Source organism: Lissotriton helveticus, chromosome 12 (genome assembly GCF_964261635.1).
Source record: "Lissotriton helveticus chromosome 12, aLisHel1.1, whole genome shotgun sequence".
NCBI lineage: Eukaryota > Metazoa > Chordata > Amphibia > Caudata > Salamandridae > Lissotriton > Lissotriton helveticus.
The window spans coordinates 33,142,426-33,166,349 of record NC_136073.1 but is presented as its reverse complement, the minus strand read 5'-3'; the positions used below and the strand labels follow the sequence as shown (position 1 = coordinate 33,166,349).

The following is a 23,924-nucleotide window of genomic DNA, read 5'->3' as shown; positions in this document are numbered from 1 at the left end:
TCTCCCCCACTGTCTTCAGCCTTCACTCACTCTTCTACTCACCAGCACCGTCTCCCACTGAAGTCACTACCTATGCCTCCCAACCACAGCCTGCCACACCTCCAATACCCTCACCCCTCGCCCACAAACACGTCCACACCTTGAATACCATCCCACTCACTAGCACCGCGGAACCCCTCAACAACGCTAGTATACCCCCCCCCCCCCCGATACCCTGCCTGCTCTCCAGCTCACTACTCCACCACTCACCAACGGCTCTCTCCACCAACACCTTCCCCAATGACCCTCCTGACCTGACTTTATCCACCCTTCAACAAGTCAAAGAGGAAATGTTACAAATCAAAAAAGACGTCCACGCAATCAAAGTCCTTCTCTCCTCACAGCCCAGTCTACCTCCCACCACCCAACTACCCTACAAACGACGCACCCTCCCTACATACCCTCGCCCCCGACGACACCAGCAATGGCCTACTATCCCCGCTCGCAATAATTCCCACCGCCCCCGTCGTGTTCTCAACCCCTTGTCGGACCGCGACCTATGCTCTCTCCTACACTCTTATGGCCCAGGTCCGGTAAAAGTCTTTTCCAACTCACACATCCCCATACCCACAATTCTTACTAACCCTCTGAGGCTCCCAACACTCAACAACAGAGGCTCCGTCCCTAACAACCTCAGAAAAGTTCCCCTCACACTAGAAAGCTCGACCACCCTTCTCTCTCCCAAACTCAAATGCATCCTACTAAACTGCAGATCGGCCCAGAGACATGCCTCCGACATCGCGGATCTCGTCTCAGATAGGGAGCTGGACCTAGCCATTCTAACGGAAACGTGGCTCACTGAAGCCTCTACCCCGATTATGGACATACTAGTCCCCCCCAACTATCACATCATTAGGCTGGACAGGTCTCCTGGCAAGACGGGCGGGGGAATTGCATGCATTTTTAGGAGCAACCTTTCCGTTACTCAAGTCACCTCCCCCTCCCTTTCCTCCTGTGAACTCCTCTGCCTCGACATCACCAGTGAGGGCAAACAAGTCTGTGCTTTACATCTCATCTATCACCCGCCTGGTGACAATCTCATATTCACCCAACAATTCATGGACCTGATCACTTCCAACGCCGGTCGGCAGACCACTCAAGTATACCTGGGTGACTTCAATCTCCACTGGAACGATCAGAAAGACACCGTGGTGAATAGTCTCAAAACTTTCCTCAATGCGCTTGACCTCACCAAACTATGCGATAAACCAACACACGACAAAGGCGCGATACTCGACTTCATCATTGCCAAAGAGAACGCTATTCAACTGGAGGCGATTCTACCCTGCGATTGGTCAGACCACCACATTATCACCTTCTTTATCAACGAAAAAGTTAAACCTAACCCTACGCAACCAATCAAATCCAAAACATGGAAAAGGGATTTGAAGAATCTTAACCCCTCCACACTACCTCCCCACATCGGCAACCTCCTCCTTCCCCCTTCAGGTGCCTCAGATGTTCAATCACTGACTGACCACTACCTTGACTCTATGAATACAATAGTCAATGAAGTCGCCCCTCTGCAACTGAAGAGTCTCCACCAAAATTTCTAACCCCTGGTATGATGACAGGCTCAATGACGAAAGGCGTAATATGCGAATGGCAGAGCGCACCTGGAGATCGAACCCTTCAGCACTGCATCTCAAAAAGCTTAAGAACAAGAGAAATGCCTACTTTAGGAAAATAAAGCGCACAAAGTCTGACTTCTTCAGCCGCCAGTTGGACCAAGCGAAGAACAGGCCAAGAAAGCTGTTCGAGTTAATCAAGACCCAAACAAAGGCACAACCCACGCAATCAAACAGCACAACAAATGACACCCCACACTGTGAAGCCTTCTCTGCTTTCTTTAAACTAAAGACTGACAACATAAGAAATGACCTCATCATGGATGTAAGCCGATACCCCAACCACACCAGAAAGGCAGACACTCAACCTAAAAACAAGGCATCCTGGCAGTACTTCGATACCTATTCGGAAGAAGCAATACACAAACTGTTCTGCACCTTGAAGCCCTCTAATCACCTCACAGACCCTCTACCTGCTAATGCTGTAAAAGACTTTATCCCCCTGCTCCTCCCTCTCTGGACCAAGATCATCAACAGCTCTTTACAACAAGGCCACATTCCAGACTCCCTTAAGGTGGGGCAAGTCACGCCTATACTCAAGAAACCTACAGCTGATCCGTCTGACCTAAACAACTATCGGCCCATCACCAATATCCCCACACTGGCCAAACTGCTGGAGAAATGTGTCCAACTCCAACTGACAAAACACATTGATCAATTTGACCTCCTCAACCCCCATCAATCAGGCTTCAGAGCGAAACATAGCACTGAAACAGCTATGACACACATAATTGATGACGCCCTCCAAATTCTGGATCGCAATGAGTCCTGCCTCCTCATCCTTCTTGACCTCTCGTCTGCATTTGACACGGTCAAACATGAGAATTTGCTGGAGCTGCTAAGTACTAGAATGGGGTTATCGGGAACTGTTCTCAAGTGGTTTTCGTCATTCCTTCACAACCGGTCTCAGAGGTTCAAGATCGACAATGTGCTATCTACACCTGTGCCTGTAGATCTAGGTGTTCCACAAGGATCCACCCTCTCCCCTACACTGTTCAACCTCGTTATGGAACCGCTCGCCACCTTGCTTCAAGCATCCAATGTACAATTCCATATGTACGCCGATGACACACAACTCTATCTAAAGTTACAATCCCCGGAAGATATCATACATCTGAATTCCACGCTTATTAACACCCAAGCTTGGCTGGCCGATAATCACCTCAAACTAAATGCTCTGAAAACTGAGTTCCTACTCATCTCACCCCCGGCGAAAATCTCCACCACCCAAACCTGGCTCAACAACCTAACAGCACTCAATGTCCAACCTACCATCGTGGACTCGGCGAAATCCCTAGGCATCACACTCGACGCCAAGCTCAACATGCAGCAGCACGTCAGCAAAGCCACAAAAGCAGCTAATTTCCAAATTAACACACTGAGGAAAATTAAACCCTTCCTCCCGGCCAAAGACTTCCAAACTGCTGTACAAGCTTTAGTCATCCCTCGAATAGACTATGGAATTGTGGCCCTCAGCGGTCTCCCGCTATCAACAACAGCACCCTTAAGAGCCTCCCTGAACGCTGCCGCGAGACTCATTACTGGCTCTAGAAAGCATTCGCACATATCCCCAGACCTAAAGTCTCTAAAATGGCTGCCTTTTGAAGCCAGAATACAGCTAAAAATTGCAGTTATGACACACGCGGCCGTGCACCACAAGGCACCTAACTACCTCGCTCAAAAGCTGTCTATATCAGGAGGTTCGAGATCCAATAGGAGCACAAAAAATCTTCTCCTGAAACCTCGTAGATTCCGGAAAGTGAAAACTTACAAGCGCTCCTTCTCAGGGATGGCTCCCCGGATCTGGAATGCGCTCCCTCCTGAAACCAGGCTGATCTCCTCCACTGCACTCTTCAAGAAAGAGGTGAAAACCATCCTTCTGGCCAAGATCTCCTGATCGTTATAGATGTTGGTACAGAGACTCTGCATTGCTTTGTATCACTGCTCACCCTATCCCCTGGCACTATATTCTACTTGTTGGGGGCACTACTACGCTACTCTCTTACTACCGACCAAGATATGATACACGTTGGTTTACTGATCCACCTGTACACCTCTGTAGTGTGATCAATGACCTGTGCTGTTCCTATATTACTCCCTTACCTGATTGTATATGGATTGGTTTTATGTATGTTTTTATTATCCATGTTATTACCATGTTATTGACTATTATACTGTCTCCCATTATCTCTGTTGACTCCTACTGCCCCTTCCCTGTCTTTGTGAAGCGCTCTGATATCTGTAAGGATCCTGTTCGCGCTATATAAAACTTTGAATAAATAAATAAATAAATAAAGCAATCTGCATTACAGAAGGCCCTACACGTGTCAGTAGCTTCTCTTTAATACTAAAGTTCCCCAGAAAGTGGGGCAATGCCTGTTGCACCCTCTGGGCCCTTTTTGTAGGTAGCCCCTGGTTTCATAGACCACTCAAATGACACCAGTGGCACACTGGCCCTAATTAAGACATGCAACTGAAAGCCTGAGATGTCTAAATGGGAAATGTCCTGCGCCAAATGTAACACTCTGGGTTGTTTTCACTCTTGAGGTGCATATCAGAGGACGAGCAGAGAGAAAATATGAAAATACCACTCAAAGTGCTGCCTAAAACCAGCATGCAATCACCAGGAAGTGTGTTCTGCTCAATGGGAAATCAGTAGAGATTAGTGAAATGTGCAGTATACAGTACGTGACAGGACACTGTGGAGAGTAGACATTTTTCATAGATTTACAAATGCTTTTTAATATTATTTTCCAGAATGAAGCCAGAATTCCTGGCGTGAAGGGTGTAAGAAAAAAAAAATGCAGCACTCAAACAAGGCATGATAACCGGATTGGAGCCCTGCCCTTCCAGTGCGGTTACCTTGATGAGCTTGTCATCTCTCTCGATGGGGATTTCTCCTGGCGCACCGTCCTTCGGGAGGTCATCAGCCACATCAGTCCTCTTGCCCAATAGCTCATCCTCTTCTGCGCTTACCTCCTCAATGAGATAATCAGTGATGTTCTTTAGGATCGGGTTCTGGGACGGTAGCTTCTGTGTAAAGAGGAAGGAGGGGCAGAAAGAAAAGGAGAAATTAAGGCCACAAAAACTTTAGAAAAATCAAAAACATTTTCTGTGGTCAACAATAAAATCCTTTTGTTAATAGCTCAAGCAGAACAATGTTGGAAGAGCAAGGCCATCCATGCTGCAACAGAGATGCACTTCCTGCTAGCTCACAAATCTGCTTTTTCACCAGCCACAGTTGCTTAGACATTTCTATTGAACCTTGAAGACAAGTATAATGTCTCTTATACAACCTTCTTAAACACACCCCCTCCACGAAGGATATTCTCCCTAACCCTTCTGATTTAGAATGTCAATGACTTAAATTCTCCAAGCTAGTGGAGGGGTATTTAATATTCTTAAAGACAAGGAGCAGACACTCTTCAAGAACCAGGTTACAACAAGCATTTACAATGCAATGGTTTCGCCTTTGGAAAAGTTAGAGTTATTGGCATTGTATATGCCAAAATTTGTATTTATGTTTTTGTTTCGAAAACAGATAAGTAAATGGCATTGTCATTTACATTGCCATTACCTTTTTTTGCAGTCACTTGGCACTCTCTAGCACTCCCTAGTACTCTTTATGCACTCTGCATTTCATATGCACTCCCTGTGCACTCTGCACTCCCTATGCAGCACTCTGTATGCACTCTGTACTCTATATGCACCCTGCACGCTCCACTTCCTATGCACTCCCTATGCACTCTGCACTTTTTATGCAGCACTCTGTATGCACTGTGCACTTTGTATGCACTCCACACTTCCTATGCACTCTGCACTCCCTATGCACTCTGCACTTATCATGCACTCCCTATGCACTCCCTATGCACTCTGCACTCCCTATGCAGCACTTTGCATAGAGAGTGCAGAGTGCCTAAAGAGTGCAGAGTGCACTCCCTATGCACTCTGCACTGTCTATGCACTCTGCACTCCCTATGCACTCCCTATGCACTCTGCACTCCCTATGCACTCTGCACTCCCTATGCACTCTGTATGCATTCTGCACTCCCTATGCACTGTGCACTGTCTATGCACTGTGCACTCTGCACTTCTTATGCACTCTGCACTTCTTATGCACTCTGCACTCCCTATGCACTCTCTGCATTCCTTATGCACTCTGCACTTCCTTATGCACTCTGCACTCTCTATACACTCTGCACTCCCTATGTACTCTCTCTGCACTTTGCACTGTCTATGCACTCCCTATGCACTCTGCATTACCTATGCACTCTCTATGCACTTTGCACTCCTTATGCACTCTGTCTGCACTCTTTATACATTCTGCACTTTTTATGCACTCTCTCTCTGCACTCTCTATGCACTCTGCACTCCTTATGCACTCTGCACTGTGTATGCACTCCCTATGCACTCTGCATTCCCTATGCACTCTGCACTTTGTATACATTCCCTATGCACTTTGTATGCACTCTTTATGCACTCTCTCTGGACTCTGCATTCCCTATGTACTCTGCACTGCCTATGCACTTTGCACCCTCTATGCACTCTGCACGCACTCTGCACTCTATGCACTCTGCACTCCCCCTGCTCTATGCACTCCCTACTCTGCACTCCCTTTGTTAAAGTTTGAGCTTTTGATAAATGGTGTTTTGTATCTTCATTGAATTATGTGTAAAACGTTGATGTGTTTTACTTTACACAGAAATCTGGAGTGCATTTATAATGCAATTATTTGCAGAGAGAGGGAAGGGATGAAAGAGGCCAGGAGTAAGAAAGCTCAAAAGGAAGCGAGTGCAGGATAGAGAGGGAGGGCAGGAGGGAAGGAATAGACGCAGGAGAGAGGGAGGGCATAAAGGAGTGTGAGGGCATGAGGGAAGGTAGGAAAGTGTGAGAAAGGCAGAAAGGAGAGGGCGGCAGGTAAGAGAGGGAGGGCGGAAAGGAGAAGGAGGGCTAGAGGAGGAGAGAGAGGGAGAGTGGGCAGGAGAGGGTAAAGAAAGCACACGGGCAACAGAGGGTGGGCAGAAGAGGGTAGGGAGAGCACGTGGACAACGGAGGGTGGGCAGGAGATGGAGGGGAGAGCACATGGACAACGAAGGGTGGGCAGGAGAGGGTAAAGAAAGCACACTGGCAACAGGGTGGGCAGAAGAGGGCAGGGAGAGCACAAGGACAACGGAGGGTGGGCAGGAGAGGGTAAAGAAAGCACACTGGCAACAGAGGGTAAGGAGAGCACATGGACAACGGAGGGTGGGCAGGAGATGGAGGGGAGAGCACATGGACAACGAAGGGTGGGCAGGAGAGGGTAAAGAAAGCACACTGGCAACAGGGTGGGCAGAATAGGGCAGGGAGAGCACAAGGACAACGGAGGGTGGGCAGGGGAGGGTAAAGAAAGCACACTGGCAACAGAGGGTGGGCAGGAGAGGGTAAGGAGAGCACATCGACAACGAAGGGTGGGCAGGAGAGGGTGAGGAGAGCACATGGAAAATGAAGAGTGGGCAGGAGAGGGTAAAGAAAGCACACTGGCAACAGGGTGGGCAGAAGAGGGCAGGGAGAGCACAAGGACAACGGGGGGTGGGCAGGGGAGGGTAAAGAAAGCACACTGGCAACAGAGGGTGGGCAGGAGAGGGTAAGGAGAGCACATGGACAACGAAGGGTGGGCAGGAGAGGGTAAAGAAAGCACACTGGCAACAGAGGGTTGGCATGAGAGGGTAGGGAGAGCACATGGACAACGGAGGGTGGGCAGGAGAGGGTAAAGAAAGCACACGGGCAACAGAGGGTTGGCATGAGAGGGCGGGGAGAGCACACGGAAAATGGAGGGTGGGCAGGAGAGGGTAGGGAGAGCACAGGTCAACAGAGGGTGGGCAGGAGAGGGTATGGAGAGCACATGGACAATGGAGGGTGGGCAGGAGAGGGTAAAGAAAGCACACGGGCAATAGAGGGTGTCAGGAGAGAGTGGGGAGAGCACACGGACATCGGAGAGTGGGCAGGAGAGGGTAAAAAAAGCACACGTCAACAGAGGGTGGGCAGGAGAGGGTGGGGAGAGCACACGGACATCGGAGGGTGGGCAGGAGAGGGTAAAGAAAGCACACGGGCAATAGAGGGTGGGCAGGAGAGGGTGGGGAGAGCACACGGACATCGGAGGGTGGGCAGGAGAGGGTAAAGAAAGCACACGGGCAATAGAGGGTGGGCAGAGCACACGTCAACAAAGGGTAGGCAGGAGAGGGTATGGAGAGCACATGGACAATGGAGGGTGGGCAGGAGAGGGTAGGGAGAGCACACTGACAACGAAGGATGGGTAGGAGATGCTGGGTCAAGCAAAATGACAAAGGATGAAAGGCAGGAACAGAATGAGTGAGAAACACAGAGGGGGAGAAGTACACAAGGGAGCCAGCTGGAGGAAACACGCACTCTCATAAAGTGGTGCTTAAATTAAAAGAAAAAAGTACCACCTGAAATAGTGAGCCGTGGATGGACAGCAGTGCGTCCATAACGCTAAAGAAGAAAAAAAAAAAAGAAATAAAGTAGAGGGAGGAAAACCTACCGAAGCTAAGAATTCCAAGCAAGCAAAGGAGAGTGACAATGAACCGAAGTAGAAATGGGCGGGCGCTAAGTCCACTGTAAAGTACCAAAACGTCTGGCAACAGACAGAGGTGAGACATAATAAAAATAAAATGATGTACACAGTGGGCTTTGGATCCAGTCAGAGGAGTATTGGTCACTCACCTCCTGGTACAGGACAGCGAGGGGGGGGGAGGGCGGGAACGGGGCACAGGACAGCGAGGGGGGAGGGCGGGAACGGGGCACAGGACAGCGAGGGGGGGAGGGCGGGAACGGGGCACAGGACAGCGAGGGGGGGGGCGGGAACAGCACACGGTGTTCAATTATTCTCCTGGCGATGTGATTACTGCCAAAAGAGTCCACTTCAACATAAGAAATTCAAGGCATAGTGCATTTAATCAAAAGTTTGCTAATCCTCCTAATAGCACCATGCCCTGCTCCCAATTAGATAAAAGCCATACAGAAGAAACCATTTAAACCTTTGCGTTTTCAGTGGCAATGTAAACCGAGTGCATTCCAGATGATTTCTTGTTAACTGCAGTCAAATAGTAAGCCTAAACTTGCTCTAAATAGTATGGCAACCACGTGCTTGGGCGATACAAGTCTGAATGCAACCCCCTGGGCACCAAAAACAAACAAGCAACGGAGAGTGAAAGGGGAGGGGGGGCGGAACGGACAGCGGGAGGGGGCGGGAACGGGGCACAGGACAGCGAGGGGGGGGGAGGGCGGGAACGGGGCACAGGACAGCGAGGGGGGGGGGGGGGGGGAGGGCCACGTCAACCGTGCTGAAGGCCAACGTTCACAACCAGAAAAACACACCCTAGTAAAACCATAGGTCGAAAACCAGTCCGGTCTCAGAGTCCATTTCCGTTTAATGAGGTATGAAAGGAACCCGGTCCTCTCCAGATGTTTTCCGGCAGTACATCTATAACAACCTGGCCAGGGGAGGATGTAAAGCAACACACAAAAAACCCATGACAAGGGAAGCACAAACCACGTCACAGGAACATTTGACCCGGCTTTGGTGACGAAAGAAACGATTATTTTCTAAACTGGTTACAAAGCGGACACGCTCACACCTTCCTGTGCCTAAAACACATATTTAAGGAGGCTAGCAGCCCTTTTAGCAAGTTTAAATCACTTTGCAACAGTGATGGGCAGAATTGTGGGAGACAGCACAGAAAACATCACAACCTCAGTGCCCACAATTATACATAATCCTACAAGTAACTGGTGCTGACCGTCAAGAAATGTGGTGAGACGACTCGAGCTGGCATAGGGAGTCCAACTTGTGAGGAGTTCTGCTCTGGACACCGTCTGCGGCCGCTCGGAGAACACAGGCGTCCGGGGGCCCTGGCTGGCGAAACCGAAACTGTAGCCGCGGGCGGTGGTGAGCGCTGCTGCCGTGACGCAAGTCACGCAAGGTGGAGGAAAGTAGCGGTTCGGGCCGGTGGGCTCCCCCTATGGTGCCGAAGAAACGCATGCAATTCAGGGCAGATGCTGGTCCCGGCTGAGGAGGCTGCGGCTCGGTGTGTGGGCGCAGAGAGACTCGCATGGAGCCGGTGGGAACCCTGAGCGCGACTACACAGTAAGCGGTAAGGTCGTGTGTGCAACAAGGAGTCCGTAGGCCCCCCATCAAGTTTTTGAACTGCCGGTTGCGTGGGGCATCGGACGCGGCAGGAGTGAGAGCGGTCAGGGTGTCGGGAGCGGCAGGGGTGAGGAGACTTCTGGCGCGTACACCAGTGAACAGCAGGGCTGAGCGGCGCTTACCGGAGTGCGGCACAAGCAGTGCTGGGGGGGCCGCTCTCTTATCCCGGGACCGCCTATGGGCATTGAGATGCGCTGCAGGGCTGAGCGGCGCTTACCGGAGTGCGGCACAAGCAGTGCTGGGGGGGCCGCTCTCTTATCCCGGGACCGCCTATGGGCATTGAGATGCGCTGCAGGGCTGAGCGGCGCTTACCGGAGTGCGGCACAGGCAGTGCTGGGGGGGCCGCTCTCTTATCCCGGGACCGCCTATGGGCATTGAGATGCGCTGCCGTTTTTGAATCTCCTCGAGAAGAGGCGTGATTGCGGCGGTATTCAGAGGAGCGTCTTTCCGGGTCCGATTTAGTTTGTCAATATACACTTTACAGACAGAGAAAGACAGGCTCACGGAGAGCGGGAGGGGACGGCGGGAGGAGGGACACAGAGTAAGGCAGGACAGCAGCAAGCACGGCCCGGCCGGACCAGATTCGGGGGCGTTCCCGGCTTTCGGCTGACGTCGCGTGACGTCGGCAAAAGCCAAAGAATCTCGGGAACGCCCCCGAATCTGGTCCGGCATTGACGGACAGGCCCCTCGTCCAATGGCTAGGCTCCATTTATGGAGCCAGCCAATAAATGACGAGGGCCGACCCAAACCCCACTACAGTTCTCATCAGGTTTTCGCCTGCGCGAAAAAGCTGCGCAGAGCGCAGCTTTCGCCAGGCAAAACCTAAAAATGGAGAAGAGGGCAAAGAAAGGGGAAAAGAACAAAGAAAAATTATACTGCTCTAATATAGAAAAATTGAATAGATTGAGGACCATGGGATATTGTGTGTGTGTGTGTGTGTGTGTGTGTGTGTGTGTGTGTGTGTGTGTGTGTGTGTTAGTGTGTGTTAGTGTGTGTTAGTGTGTGTTAGTGTGTGTTAGTGTGTGTTAGTGTGTGTTAGTGTGTGTTAGTGTGTGTTAGTGTGTGTGTGTGTTAGTGTGTGTGTGTGTGTGTTAGTGAGTGTGTGTTAGTGTGTGTGTGTGTGTGTGTGGTGGGTATACTGTTCTAGGAAGCAAGACTTAGGTTATCAGTATAAAGAGGAGTTTGGAAGAGTGGACTATAAACAAAAAGTTGGGCAAGATGACTTTCAGAAATTATTTTCTATCTACAGAATCTGTAATTTTGCAAAAAGGACCTTAAAAATGAAGACTAAAAATTGTATGGTGTGACATGATACCTAAAATTCATGAGAAAGAGTGACTACTGGACAGGACCTACAGAAAAGCTTGGACACTAAGCTTCCTCTCAGTGACTGGAATATAATTGATAACTGGCGGGTTAGGCACCAAACCTTCAAGACATTGACTTTATTCAACACCTCAAGCCATTTTCACATGCATCTATTATATAAAATGCAAGTCGGATTAAAGGGTGACAGGCTTTATGTGGACATCTTGTGTTACTTGCAGGTAACAAGTTCAAAACCTGACAACATCCACAGAGCCTTTCATCCCTTGCAGGTCAATTAAATGGATACAGTGGGCAACATCAACACTTGTTATTTGCAGCATTTAGAAAGGTAAAAGCCATTTTAAGTACAATCCAAAGAATATGTTATATTCATGAAAGGCATTTTGAAAAATGTATTGTTGAAAGCAGAGCAGGTACAATACAGTTTTCATACTGCACAAGTGTGTTGAGTATGCGACTGCCAACAGCTGCTGTGAGACCCAGTGGTAATAGAGGAATATGAAAAGTCCAGAGTCATTTATGCATACTAAAATATTACAGAACTAAAAGGCAGTAATCATTTGGGTAACAAAGCAAACCTGGAAGAGGAACTGAAATGAGCAGAAAGGTCATATGGGTGTTCAGACCAGTCACATAGCCAGAAATATCACATATAGCAGAGCTACTGTCTACAAACTTCTCATGACTGTTTCCTTGCTTCCTCTAGCCGTTCATTAACCTGATGTGGGCTTGTATATATGTTTTCCTTGTAGCTTAATGTTTTAGTCTAGTCATGGTAAATTAACTGATGACTTGATAACTTATAAGGTTTTGTTTGTTGAAATGCATCTGTAAAGCGCTCTGATACCCCACGCAGGGTCATGTTCGCGCTGTAGAAAACACTAAATAAATAAATGGCACCCTGCAAAGTTTCACTTCTCATAGGCTTCCAGCCACATTATTGGAGGAAGGCTACATTCATGCAAGCATACTTCTTGATGTTTGGGTATCACACATCTGTCAGAAGTATAGCTTGGTAGCAACGTGGAGCTTTGTGGACAGATTTCCACACTGGTTTTGAGGTTTAGGCCCAAGCTTCAATAGTCATTTGATTGTGTTCTAGGTACTGTGATCTGGTCCATCCACAACACTGTTTGTCCATTGTTCAATGTAAGGTAGAGCGATGGATTCAGTTGTGGGAGGACAGTAATGGTCATCTTTTGACTGCTGTTTTATTATTGTAGCTGTGAGTGCATGATTGGAGTGTGGCTGGAAGTCTAATTTATCAGACTTTGCCACCAAAATGGTACCAGTATTGGAGCAATTGGGCAGTACTTGTTTTGCCATTATCTGGAGACCGACGGGTGGTCCAGAGCTGCATTGTCACCGGTCTTGGCCATGACAAACCTGTAACGTCCCCAAACCACCATGCATACAAAGGTGCCGCTCTCTGTCCCCATCCCAGCTCCCACACCCTGGGAGGCAGCTGTCTTCATACTCATGGTTTGGGTTTGTGACAACTAGCTGAAGGGGGTGGGGGAAGAGTGTGCCAATTCCTGACCGTCCGAGCCCTATTTCTAGCTCGAATAGACATCAACAGACTAAGGAATGGTAAAACCACATTCTAAATAAAGTAGGTCGCAGTGTGGACTTGTGTCCGGGGGGGGGGGGGACAGGGGGGGGCTGCACTGGGAGTCCAGGGGGGGGGCTGCACTGGGAGTCCAGGGGGGGGGGGCTGCACTGGGAGTCCAGGGGGGGGGGCTGCACTGGGAGTCCAGGGGGGGGGGGCTGCACTGGGAGTCCAGGGGGGGGGGGGCTGCACTGGGAGTCCAGGGGGGGGGGGGCTGCACTGGGAGTCCAGGGGGGGGGGGGCTGCACTGGGAGTCCAGGGGGGGGGGGCTGCACTGGGAGTCCAGGGGGGGGGGGGCTGCACTGGGAGTCCAGGGGGGGGGGGGCTGCACTGGGAGTCCAGGGGGGGGGGGGCTGCACTGGGAGTCCAGGGGGGGGGGGCTGCACTGGGAGTCCAGGGGGGGGGGGCTGCACTGGGAGTCCAGGGGGGGGGGGCTGCACTGGGAGTCCAGGGGGGGGCTGCACTGGGAGTCCAGGGGGGGGCTGCACTGGGAGTCCAGGGGGGGGCTGCACTGGGAGTCCAGGGGGGGCTGCACTGGGAGTCCAGGGGGGCTGCACTGGGAGTCCAGGGGGGCTGCACTGTGTGCTCCTGCCGAAGCGAAATCTCGACAAAAAGCCAAAGGTGAAGCCATACAGGCCCCTAAAGTAAAAGGCATCTTCAGGACTGAATAGGGCAAGTGGGCTAATGGCATCACACCAATTAAACATATGTAGAGTGCGCCTCTACCAAGTTGCCCTGACTACCATTTTGAGACCAGAAAGGGGTGAGGAGGGAATTGCGGGGAGGGGGGCGGGGGTGAGGCTATTTAGGGGCAAATAACCTTCAAATCCCCCCATATTTCATTTAAGGATCACACACTGTAAATACAGTGCTGACAATACCAGGTTTACAATAAAATGTGAGATGGTACTTTTTAAAGAGATAATTGAACATAACTTATTTTGGAATCGATCGTTAACTATATTCAGGGCTGCCACATGGCACAGTGTGTTGTGAAACACATTCTGCCAGAGCACTGGGAATTAAGCGACAGTGCACTACGTTTTGGGAATTGTAGCTTCATGTTAAAAACCAAAGATAGGATCGAGATTTTGAGCACGCAAAGTGCTTTTGGCTACGAAGTCAGACACTGGCTGGAGGGGTCACACATTACATGGAGCCGGGTGAATGTGAAAATGTGGCATAATAAGAGGCAAGACTGTACATCAACTCTGTCAAAATGGATGGGGTGCGGCATTGAGAAGTTTTGAAGACCAGTGATCTGTGATTACACCGCCACCCGGTGGCACGTCTCATATCTTTCAAAGTAACTGCAGAAAATGAAGCTGAATTCATTCCAGCAAGACTGGAGTGACCTCCCCCCTGTATTACATAGATGTCCCTCCACCTCCCTCGTTTCTTAATGATCCTATACAGTTAGCAGCCACAACTTAGGGAGAGATGGCAGGGCTAATTATACAATTCCTGGCAAGTCAACTTCCCCTCCAGCACCGCCCAACTCTCTAAGCTCCCAATGTTAGAATCTACATATCAAACCGAAGGGACTGTGTTGTGGCCAAGGTGCAGGAGGGCTCAGGGGAGTATCACGAAGGGCAACTTTATGAATCAGAAAGTTATGCACTGAAAGGAAAATGCGACTGAACAGTATGCATCTCTTCTTGGCATGTTGAGCTGCAGAGATTCATACTTGTGCATAGATCGCTATCTGGTGTTGGGCTCGGATGCTTGCACCTTGTTGTCTTGGAAGAAGTCTTTTGTAGTCACGAAATAGGTGACTCCTCCCTTGGACGATAGTGTGCATGGGCATCGACTCCCTCCTTAGATTGTTTTTCGCCATTGTGGGAAATGATGGAGTTTGTAAGAAACAGAAAAGATGTCCATGTGAATGCATCAAAGTAAGATGACACTGGAACAGATACAGGCCCCGGGGAGGCGGGAGGGTGTATGAATCCCTGCAGCTCTACATGAAAATAACTGATGCATACTGGTAAGTAGCAGTTTCTGTTCGAGGCATATGAGCTGCAGAATTCATACTTGTGCATAGACTGTACAGCAGTTTCTCCCCTAGCGGTGGTCACCTGTATGTTTTGCAGTGGTTTGAAAAAGTGTCTTAAGAACAGCCTGGCCTACAGAATCTTGTTGCTTTGCCTGCACATCTACACAATAGTGTTTGGTGAAGGTGTGTTTAGTAGACCATGTGGTGCCTTACATATATCTTCTAGGGGAATGCTCCCTAAGAATGCCATGGAAGCCCCAGGTTTGCGTGTTGAATGCACTCTAGGGGGAATTGTTAATGTGTTTAGCTCTGTGGTAGCATATTTGAATGCATTTGACTATCCACCTGCCAATTCCAGTTTTGGAGATGGGGTTGCCTTTAGAGTGTGGAGAGAAAGCTACAAAGAGTTGTTTTGTTTTTCTAAAGGCTTTAGTCCTGTCGATGTAATAAAGTAAAGCTCTTTTGATGTCAAGCGTGTGAAGAACTCTCTGCTACCGAATCAGCGTTTTGGAAAAAAAACTGGTAATTCTACTGATTAAGATGGAAAGTAGAAATTACTTTGGGAAGGAATTTTGGATTTGTTCTGAGAACCACTTTGTTAGGATGTATTTGTATGAATGGTTCTTGTATGGTTAAAGCCTGGATCTCACTCTCCTGAGAGGTGATTGCGATAAGGACAGCTACCTTCAATGTAAGGAACTGTAATTTGCATTTGTGTAAAGGCTCAAATGGGGGACCCATGAGTCTAGTAAGAACAAGGTTTAGATTCCAACCCGGAGAGGGTGGTAGTGTGGGTGGAATTATCGTTTTAAGGCCTTCCATAAAGGTTTTGATAGCCGGTACTCTAAATAATGACAAATGTTGGTTTTGTAGGTAGGCAGCAAGGGCAGCCAGATGTAATCTTATAGAAGAGTATGCCAGATTACATCTTTGTAGATGCAGGAAATAGCAAATGATGTTCTGAATTTAATCTAGCTGGTCAATTTTGTTGTTATTGCAGTAAATGACGAATCTTTTCCATTTAGCTGCATAACAAGTGCTAGTACTGGGGCGTCTGGCTTCTTTGATAATGTTCATACAGTCGGATGAGAGGTTGAGGTTACCGAACTCTAGGATTTCATGAGCCAGATCGCTTGATTTAGTTGTGCTGGATCTGGATGCCTTATGTCTCCATGGTTCTGCGTCAGCAGTTCTGGGGAAAGTTGTAGTTTTTTGTGTGGAACTACTGAGTTCCAGGAGTGTTGTGAACCATGGTTGCCGTGCCCATGTGGGAGCAACTAGGATCATCTTGAGAGACTGCTGTTTGTACTTGCGTACTATTAGCGGGATGAGTGGGAGTGGTGGAAAAGCGTACGCAAATCTGCCTGACCAGTTCATCCATATCTCATTGCCTTTGGACAACGGGTATGGGAACCTGGCGGCGAAGGTTGGGCATTTTGGGTTTGCGTGTCTGGCGAACAGATCTGTGTCTGGATGGCTCCACATGTGGAAAAAGGGTGAAAGAACTTGCGAATGAAGTTCCCATTCATGTATCTGCTGATTCTGACGACTTGACAGATCCGCAATCTGATTGTTCACTCCTGGAAGATGTTCTGCCAGAAGAAATATGTTTTGTGGAATGGCCCATCTCCATATGCTTTGCGCCAGTTGAAACGGCTGCAAAGAATGTGTTCCTCCTGGTTTCTGTATGTAATACATTGCTGTCATATTGTCGATGCGGACTAGGACAGTTTTGTGTAGGAGATGTGCTTGGAATGACTAACGCTAGAAATATTGCTAGTAATTCTAGGTGATTGATGTGGAGCATTTTTTTGTTGAGTGGTCCACCAGCCCTGAATTGTGTGATTTAGGAGATGGGCTCCCCAGCCGATGAGTGATGCGTCCGCTGTTAGCACGATTTGTGGAACTGGCTCTAGGAACGGCCGCCCTCTGGAAAGGTTTTGTCTGTTCCACCACTGCAGAGAGCGATGTGTGCGGCTGTCCACCAACACCAGATCTGTAACTTGACCTTGAGCCTGGTTCCACTGACGTGCTAAGCATTCCAGTAAAGGGCGCATCTAAAGTCTTGTGCAAGGTACAATGAAAATGCCAGAGGCCATCATTCCTATGAACTGCATAAACACTTGGGCTGGAAAGAGTGTTGCTGTTGAAATTTGGTGATGAGTTTGCATACTGGCTATCCTGGCTGGATTCGGGTATGCTAGAGCTTTGGAAAGGTCTATTGTGGCTCCTAGATACTGATGTAAGTAGGAGGGCTGAAGGTGTGACTTGGTGTAGTTCACGGTGAACCACAAGTTGTGTAGCAGCTGGATCGTTTGTGGTGAACACACTGGTGGTATGACTTGGCTTTTAAGAGCCAGTCGTCCAGGTATGGAAATACATGGACATGCTGCCTTCACAAGTGTGCTGCTACTACCGCAAGACACTTTGTGAACACAGCACCCAAGGTATTCACCCCGAATGGTAGGACTTTGAACTGATAGTGTTGGCCGTCCACTATGAACCATAGATGTTTCCTGTGCGCAGGGTGTATGGGAATATGGAAGTAGGCATCCTTGAGATCTAGTGTGGCAAGGAAGTCGCCTTGTTGAAGCATTGGAAGGACTTGAAGAGTGATCATGTGAAAATGATCTGATTGTATGTAGAAATTGAGAGGTCCGAGGTCTAGTATTGGTCTTAGAGTACCGTCTTTTTTGGGGATTAGGAAATACAGGGAGTTAACTCCTGTTCCTTGATGCTGTATGGGGACTGGTTCTATTGCATGCTTTTGAAACAGTGAGAGAACTTCCTGTTTGAGAAGAGTCAGATGTTCCGTGGATATTGGACGTTGTTTGGGTGGTATGTTGGGGGGAGTTGTAATAAGTTCCAGGCAGTAACCATACTGGATAATTTGTCTTACCCATTTTTCTTTTGTGATGGAATCCCAGACAGGCAGAACTGTGAGAGGCGTCCCCCGACAGGAGTGGGATGAGCGAGGGAAGCGCAGGGAAGTCACCGTTTGATATTAGGGGAGCTGCGGGTGTTATTACCCCTGCTTCTGCCCTTGTTGTTGTTGATTCCCCTATAACCTCCTCTATTGTATCATCTGGAAAAGGATCCCTGATTGGGACTTTTGTAGGATGAAGAAGGGTGTTCTGTTTCATTTTGGTTTTGGAGCCTGCCCTGTAGAAGGAACGCCGAAGGGAGCCTCTGTTTGAAGGTGACTGTAAAGCTCCCATAGCATTGGCAGTTTGTGTCCTTTTTAGGTCGAGCGACCTATCTCAATGCGCATGCGCATTGAGCGGGAGCTCGATATATTGCGGCTTAAACAGAGCTTACCGAGATCAGGCGATTCCCAGGCGATTTCTTGCTGTGCATGTGAAAGCGCGTGCACAATGCCACCAGCTTCTTGCCTCGCATTATCACATCAAGGGCGGCCGCATCTCAGGCCCCTGCTGCTTCACACCCTCATGCCGCTCTCCCCGCTCCGCCCCCTCCCGCCGTGTCCACTTCACTTTGACGGCCGCAGGCCGTCTCTCGTGTTTCTGCTTGTTTAATTGATCTCCGTTGGTCTTTCTCTACTCCCTCCCCCCTCCCCACACGTGCCCGGTCTCTCTTCCCGTCTCTCAGTTCTATCTGTTCTTTCTTACTCTCTACCTTTCTGCCCCGTCCCTCTCTTTCGTTTCCATTCTCCTTTTTTTCTTTTTTCCATTCTTAATGAACCTCGATTTACCATCAACGTATGAGTGGAAAGCTGCGTTTACCGAACCTAGATCTAAACTGCATCTATAGCTTCTACTGGTCACAAAACCCCTTAAACACAAAGCATTGAAATAAATAATAAAAATAAATAAAAAATAAATAAGAGACATTCAATTCGCCGCATTTATCAGGGGCAACATTCACATCAACAAGGCTTCCTGCCAGCTGTCGCAGTGAATGTATGTTTTGAATTACAAATTTGAAAACACACACTTCAAAATATTTTGATTCACAAAAATGTTACCATCACCAAGGGGACCGGCGCAATCCACACAGTGGGTGCTACACCCAATAGGATTCTCTCAAGCAGGGGCAGTAGGCAAGTAAACATGCAAAACTGATAAACTGCGAGCAGCATTAAAAATAACGCTCTCAATTGCACACAGCACATGTAGTGGTGCAATATTTTGGGTCCTTACCGAACAAATAGCAGCGGTGCATTTTCACGCACACACACTCCAGTCATGGGCCAGGCAGTGTCAGGCAGTTCCTCACAGTGCGTCACCGCGCCTTTAGTGTTAAGGGGCTGCTTGGCCTCTCTCCCACCACCCTCTCTGCATGTCTCTCTCCCGGGCACCAGCTGTGTTGATGTTTATTAGTGATGTGGACATTTGCAGACCAGGCAGGCCAACTGACTTAGGTGGCTCATCAAGAAGCACATCCGGCTTTCTTTTTCCAGTCCTGGAGGATTTGTCAATCACACTCTCTCTTCAGTCACAACAATAATGGCAGGTATGTACAATCTTCTTGTACTGCAGCGGGTAAATATTTCTGTCTTCAACACACAGTGCTCCCTACTTCTCCAACAACCACCACAATAACAAACCTCGACACACTACCCCACTTTTTTTATTTCTTTCAACAGCCGTAAGACGCTCCAACCGCACACTGCAATGTTTGATGGCTTTGCCACTGCATCACACCCACAGGCTTAACAAAACGAAAATCTACTAATCCTCGTTTGTCCAGTTTGACTCTTTTAGTCCTGCAACCACCATTCTCCCCTTGACTTAAGAACAGAAATCTGACGCTCGTGTAAAGAGCTCTAATTTGGTCACTTTCGCACAATCTAGCAAGCATTGGCATAGCTAATAGGTCTCGCTTTTGTGACCTTATATGTATTTAGTTATGCAGCACAATATCCTTGGTGCAAGAACTGTTGCATCGCTAAACACTTATAAGGTCCCAAAGGCGAGACCTATTGGCTATGCCAATGCTTGTTTATTTTTTCTAAAGATGTGTCCACTGCGGGGCCAAAGAGGTGCTCCTGGTCAAAAGGTTGATTAAGGATGGTATTTTGTATCTCTTGTTTAAAACCAGATACCCTGAGCAGGCATGTCATGTAGCAAGACACTGGTATTTATTGCGCGGGACGCGGCGTCTGCTGCGTCAAGAGCGCTTTTTATGGATGTATTAGTAATTAGTTTACCTTCTTGTATAAAGTCATTGGCTTTGTCATTATATTGTTGAGGTAGATGTTGGATGAGGTTTTCTAGCTCATCATAGTGAGCCCTGTCATACCGTGCCAGAAGGGCTTGTGTGTCGGTTATTTTCCATGAGTTTGCGGCTTGAGATGCCATACGTTTGCCTGTTGCGTCTAATAATTTAGATTCTTTATCAGGAGGTGGTGTGTCACCTGACCCCTGAGAGCTTGCTCTTTTGCGTGCATTGGCTACAACCAAAGAATCTAAAGGAAGTTGACCCTTGATATACATATGGGGTTAGTGGGAGCTGCCTTGTATTTTTTTTAATCTATTCTGGGGATAAGAACCCTAGCTCTAACTGGGTCTTTGAACACCTCAGGGGCCTGTCTAAGAAGCCCTTTGAGCGCTGACAAGACAGGAGTAGATTTTTGTGGCTGGTCAAACATTTCCAGAAGAAAATCCTCTTCTACAGGGTCTGAGTGTAGTTTGACTTTATGGTATGTTGCAGCCCTATTAATTAACTAGGCAAAACCTACACTGTCATCTGGTGGAGATGGTTTTAAGGGATAGAAGTCCGGATCTTTATTTAGATCAGGATCCGTACTATAATCATGCCATGGGACTGGTTCCTGTGGCGGATCATCAGGATCAGTGTCTAATGGCACTTGATCTTTATCTTCTTGCCCATCCTCATGAGTATCATCACTATCCTGTGGTTGTGGAGAATGTGGTGGAGAAATTAGCTAATTAGGATTAATTGGTGGAGGGGGGTGAAGGTGGTGGTTAAGTATTAGAAGCCATATGAATTTTCTTTAGAGGAACTGGTGCCTGTGGCAAATGTTCTGGTTTCCTCTTTGTAGGTGGCTTGGTAAGTATCCGACCAGTCTTTGGAAGGATTAAGATGGTGGTTTGCATTGGATCAGGGAGAAAAAGTTATTTGGCATCAACAGTTTTCTTTAGTGTGGAAGATTAGTCTTTAGAAACTGGTTTTGGCTGTTTAGTGACAGTGTTCGGTATGGAAGCTTTCCCTGGCTCCAAGACCTTCGGTGCTGGTTGTTTCGGCTCCAGGAGGTATTTGTTTAGGAGGCTTAGTTACGGAAAGCTTGTCTTTTAATGTTTTCGGCTCAGAGGTCTTTGGTGTCGAGGTTTTATCCGGCTGTTTCGGTGAGGACTTATCCGGCTGCTTCGGTGCAGAGATCTTCTCCGACTGCTTCGGTGCCGAGAGCTTTCCTGTCTGCTTCGGTGCCAAGAGCTTTTCCGGCTGCTTTGGTGCTGAGGTCTTCTCCGGCTGCTTCGGTGCCAAAGATGGCTACACGGGACTGGGTGGCTGATTAGAGCCGGAAGGCTTTCGTTTGTTCTTTGGCACCGGGCTGGATGGCAGGGCAGTCGAAGTTTATGCATGGTGAGGCATCACCGGAGCCTTTGTTATGGGCGTGGGTAGGGCAGGGGTCTCAGTAATCACGTCCCTTTGAGCCGGGGTATTATCATCTTCAGCTATTATCATCTTCAGCGTCTGAGACATCCAAATCTGGGACCTGTTCTGGTTCCGGAAGGCTTTCGGGGCCTGTATGGAAGATGTCCGGAATGGAGCCTGTGCCTCGCGACATCCCGTGGCGTTGAGCCAGACTATCCCGGATGGTTTTCTTGAACTTGAAGGATAAAAGAGCCTCACAGTTGTCCTCTCAGTGTTCTGGAGAGAAGCACAAGTTACAAACCGGATGGAGGTCCAAGTGTGGGAATTTAGCACCTCACTGAGGACATTTCTTAAAGGGAGTCCGTTCCATCGACGCCCGTCTTTACCTGCGTGGGTAGGCCCAACGGCCCGCATCGAAGTTCGCAGGCGTTGAAGTTTTTCAAAAGCTGTGGTCGACAATACCGTCGGTTAACGGTGATTGCACGTTCAATAACCACACTCACCGGGAGTGCAGCAAGTCACATCCGAACCAGACGGCGGAAAAAAAACAATCTAAGGGGGAGTCGATGCCCATGTACACTATCGTCCAAGGGAGCAGTCACCTATCTTGTGACTACCAAAGACTTCTTCCAAGACAACAACAAGATGCAAGCATCCGGGCTCAACACCAGATGGTGATCTATGCACAAGTATGAATTCTGCAGCTCATATGCCTCGAACATACAAAACCGGAAATCTAAAAATGCAAACGGCTAGGGAAGGATGCCCTGCCTCTGCTCATATGGAGTAAGAAAGGCGCAAAACACCAGAAACCGAAACAGACCAGTGAGCAAAAGAACCTATTGAGACTTGCTAAGTGCCAACATTCATCAGAGACAAAATCTGGTCTATTTTAGATCAAGAGAAACAGAAGTGAAATAACAAGCTTCATGTAAAAATTAGAAATCATTTAGCAAGAAGTGTTTTTGGTACACCAAGGACTCCAATAAGACAGGCGTTGAGGAAAACAGAACAAAAAATAGCAGTCTATAGATCAAAAGGGAGTAATGGCCGATCTTTTGAGGGTCAACGGAAAGGATTGAATAAACTGCAGTATGAATCTTTGAAACTAAGAATAAAGTCCATGCATCAAACCATGAAACGTATCATGCTGTAAAACCCTGTGACTCACTACAATCAGACATGCTTCAAGCAATGAAAGGGCAGGGGCAGTGGGTGCCTCGGTTACACACATTTCTTACTGGTCTGAATCTGACACTAGTGATATACAAGCCACAAAATTCACAACAAGCATTGAAAATGCAATAGGGCTCGCATTAGGAAAGTTTGAGCTATTGGTCTTAGAAATGAAATTTTTATTATTTATGTGTTATTTTTTAAAATAGCTAAATTAATAGCTGTGTCATTTACAATGCCAATAGTTATAAATTTCGCAAATGTGACACCTATAGCATTTGTAATGCAACATGCTTTTTATTTACGGGACTTAGATGTATTGATATTACAAATAACAATTGCTTTTAATTTTTTTTAAATAATTAATAAATACTTAAATTTATTTAATTTGCAATGACAATAGCTTAAACTTTTGTAAATAACTTTTGTGAAGATTATGTTAAGTGTTTTTATTGTGACAAAAATCCAAGAACAGAAGTGAAATATTAACATCTTTTTGTGATTTGTAATAAAGCTTGAAAGCTTGAAAACAGCTTTAAACATTGAAAGAACATATTTGAACCAGTGATGGTGGGGTGGCGCCGAGCGATGCTGGGGTGGCGCCGAGCGATGCTGGGGTGGCGCCGAGCGATGCTGGGGTGGCGCTGAGTGATGCCGTGGTGGCGCTGGTTGTGAGGGGCTGCGAGGATGAGGAGCTGCGAGGATGAGGGGCTGCGAGGATGAGGGGCTGCGAGGATGAGGGGCTGCGAGGATGAGGGGCTGCGAGGATGAGGGGCTGCGAGGATGAGGGGCTGCGAGGATGAGGGGCTGCGAGGATGAGGGGCTGCGAGGATGAGGGGCTGCGAGGATGAGGGGCTGCGAGGATGAGGGGCTGCGAGGATGAGGGGCTGCGAGGATGAGGGGGTGCGAGGATGAGGGGCTGCGAGGATGAGGGGGTGCGAGGATGAGGGGGTGCGAGGATGAGGGGGTGCGAGGATGAGGGGGTGCGAGGATGAGGGGGTGCGAGGATGAGGGGGTGCGAGGATGAGGGGGTGCGAGGATGAGGGGGTGCGAGGATGAGGGGGTGCGAGGATGAGGGGGTGCGAGGATGAGGGGGTGCGAGGATGAGGGGGTGCGAGGATGAGGGGGTGCGAGGATGAGGGGGTGCGAGGATGAGGGGGTGCGAGGATGAGGGGGTGCGAGGATGAGGGGGTGCGAGGATGAGGGGGTGCGAGGATGAGGGGGTGCGAGGATGAGGGGGTGCGAGGATGAGGGGGTGCGAGGATGAGGGGGTGCGAGGATGAGGGGGTGCGAGGATGAGGGGGTGCGAGGATGAGGGGGTGCGAGGATGAGGGGGTGCGAGGATGAGGGGGTGCGAGGATGAGG

General features: G+C 48.7%; 1 protein-coding gene across 2 annotated transcripts in view; it reads right to left on the bottom strand.

Annotated features, from left to right (window-relative positions):
* SRRT (serrate, RNA effector molecule) overlaps nt 1–23,924 on the bottom strand; it is a 157,730-nt gene that overhangs the window by 37,585 nt on the left and 96,221 nt on the right. Inside the window, exon 14 of one of the 2 annotated variants that reach the window (XM_078669832.1) lies at nt 4,530–4,700. In XM_078669832.1, coding sequence (XP_078525958.1) covers nt 4,530–4,700 — 171 coding nt within the window. The remainder of the gene's footprint in view (nt 1–4,529; nt 4,701–23,924) is intronic. The other variant, XM_078669833.1, reaches the window with a different exon arrangement.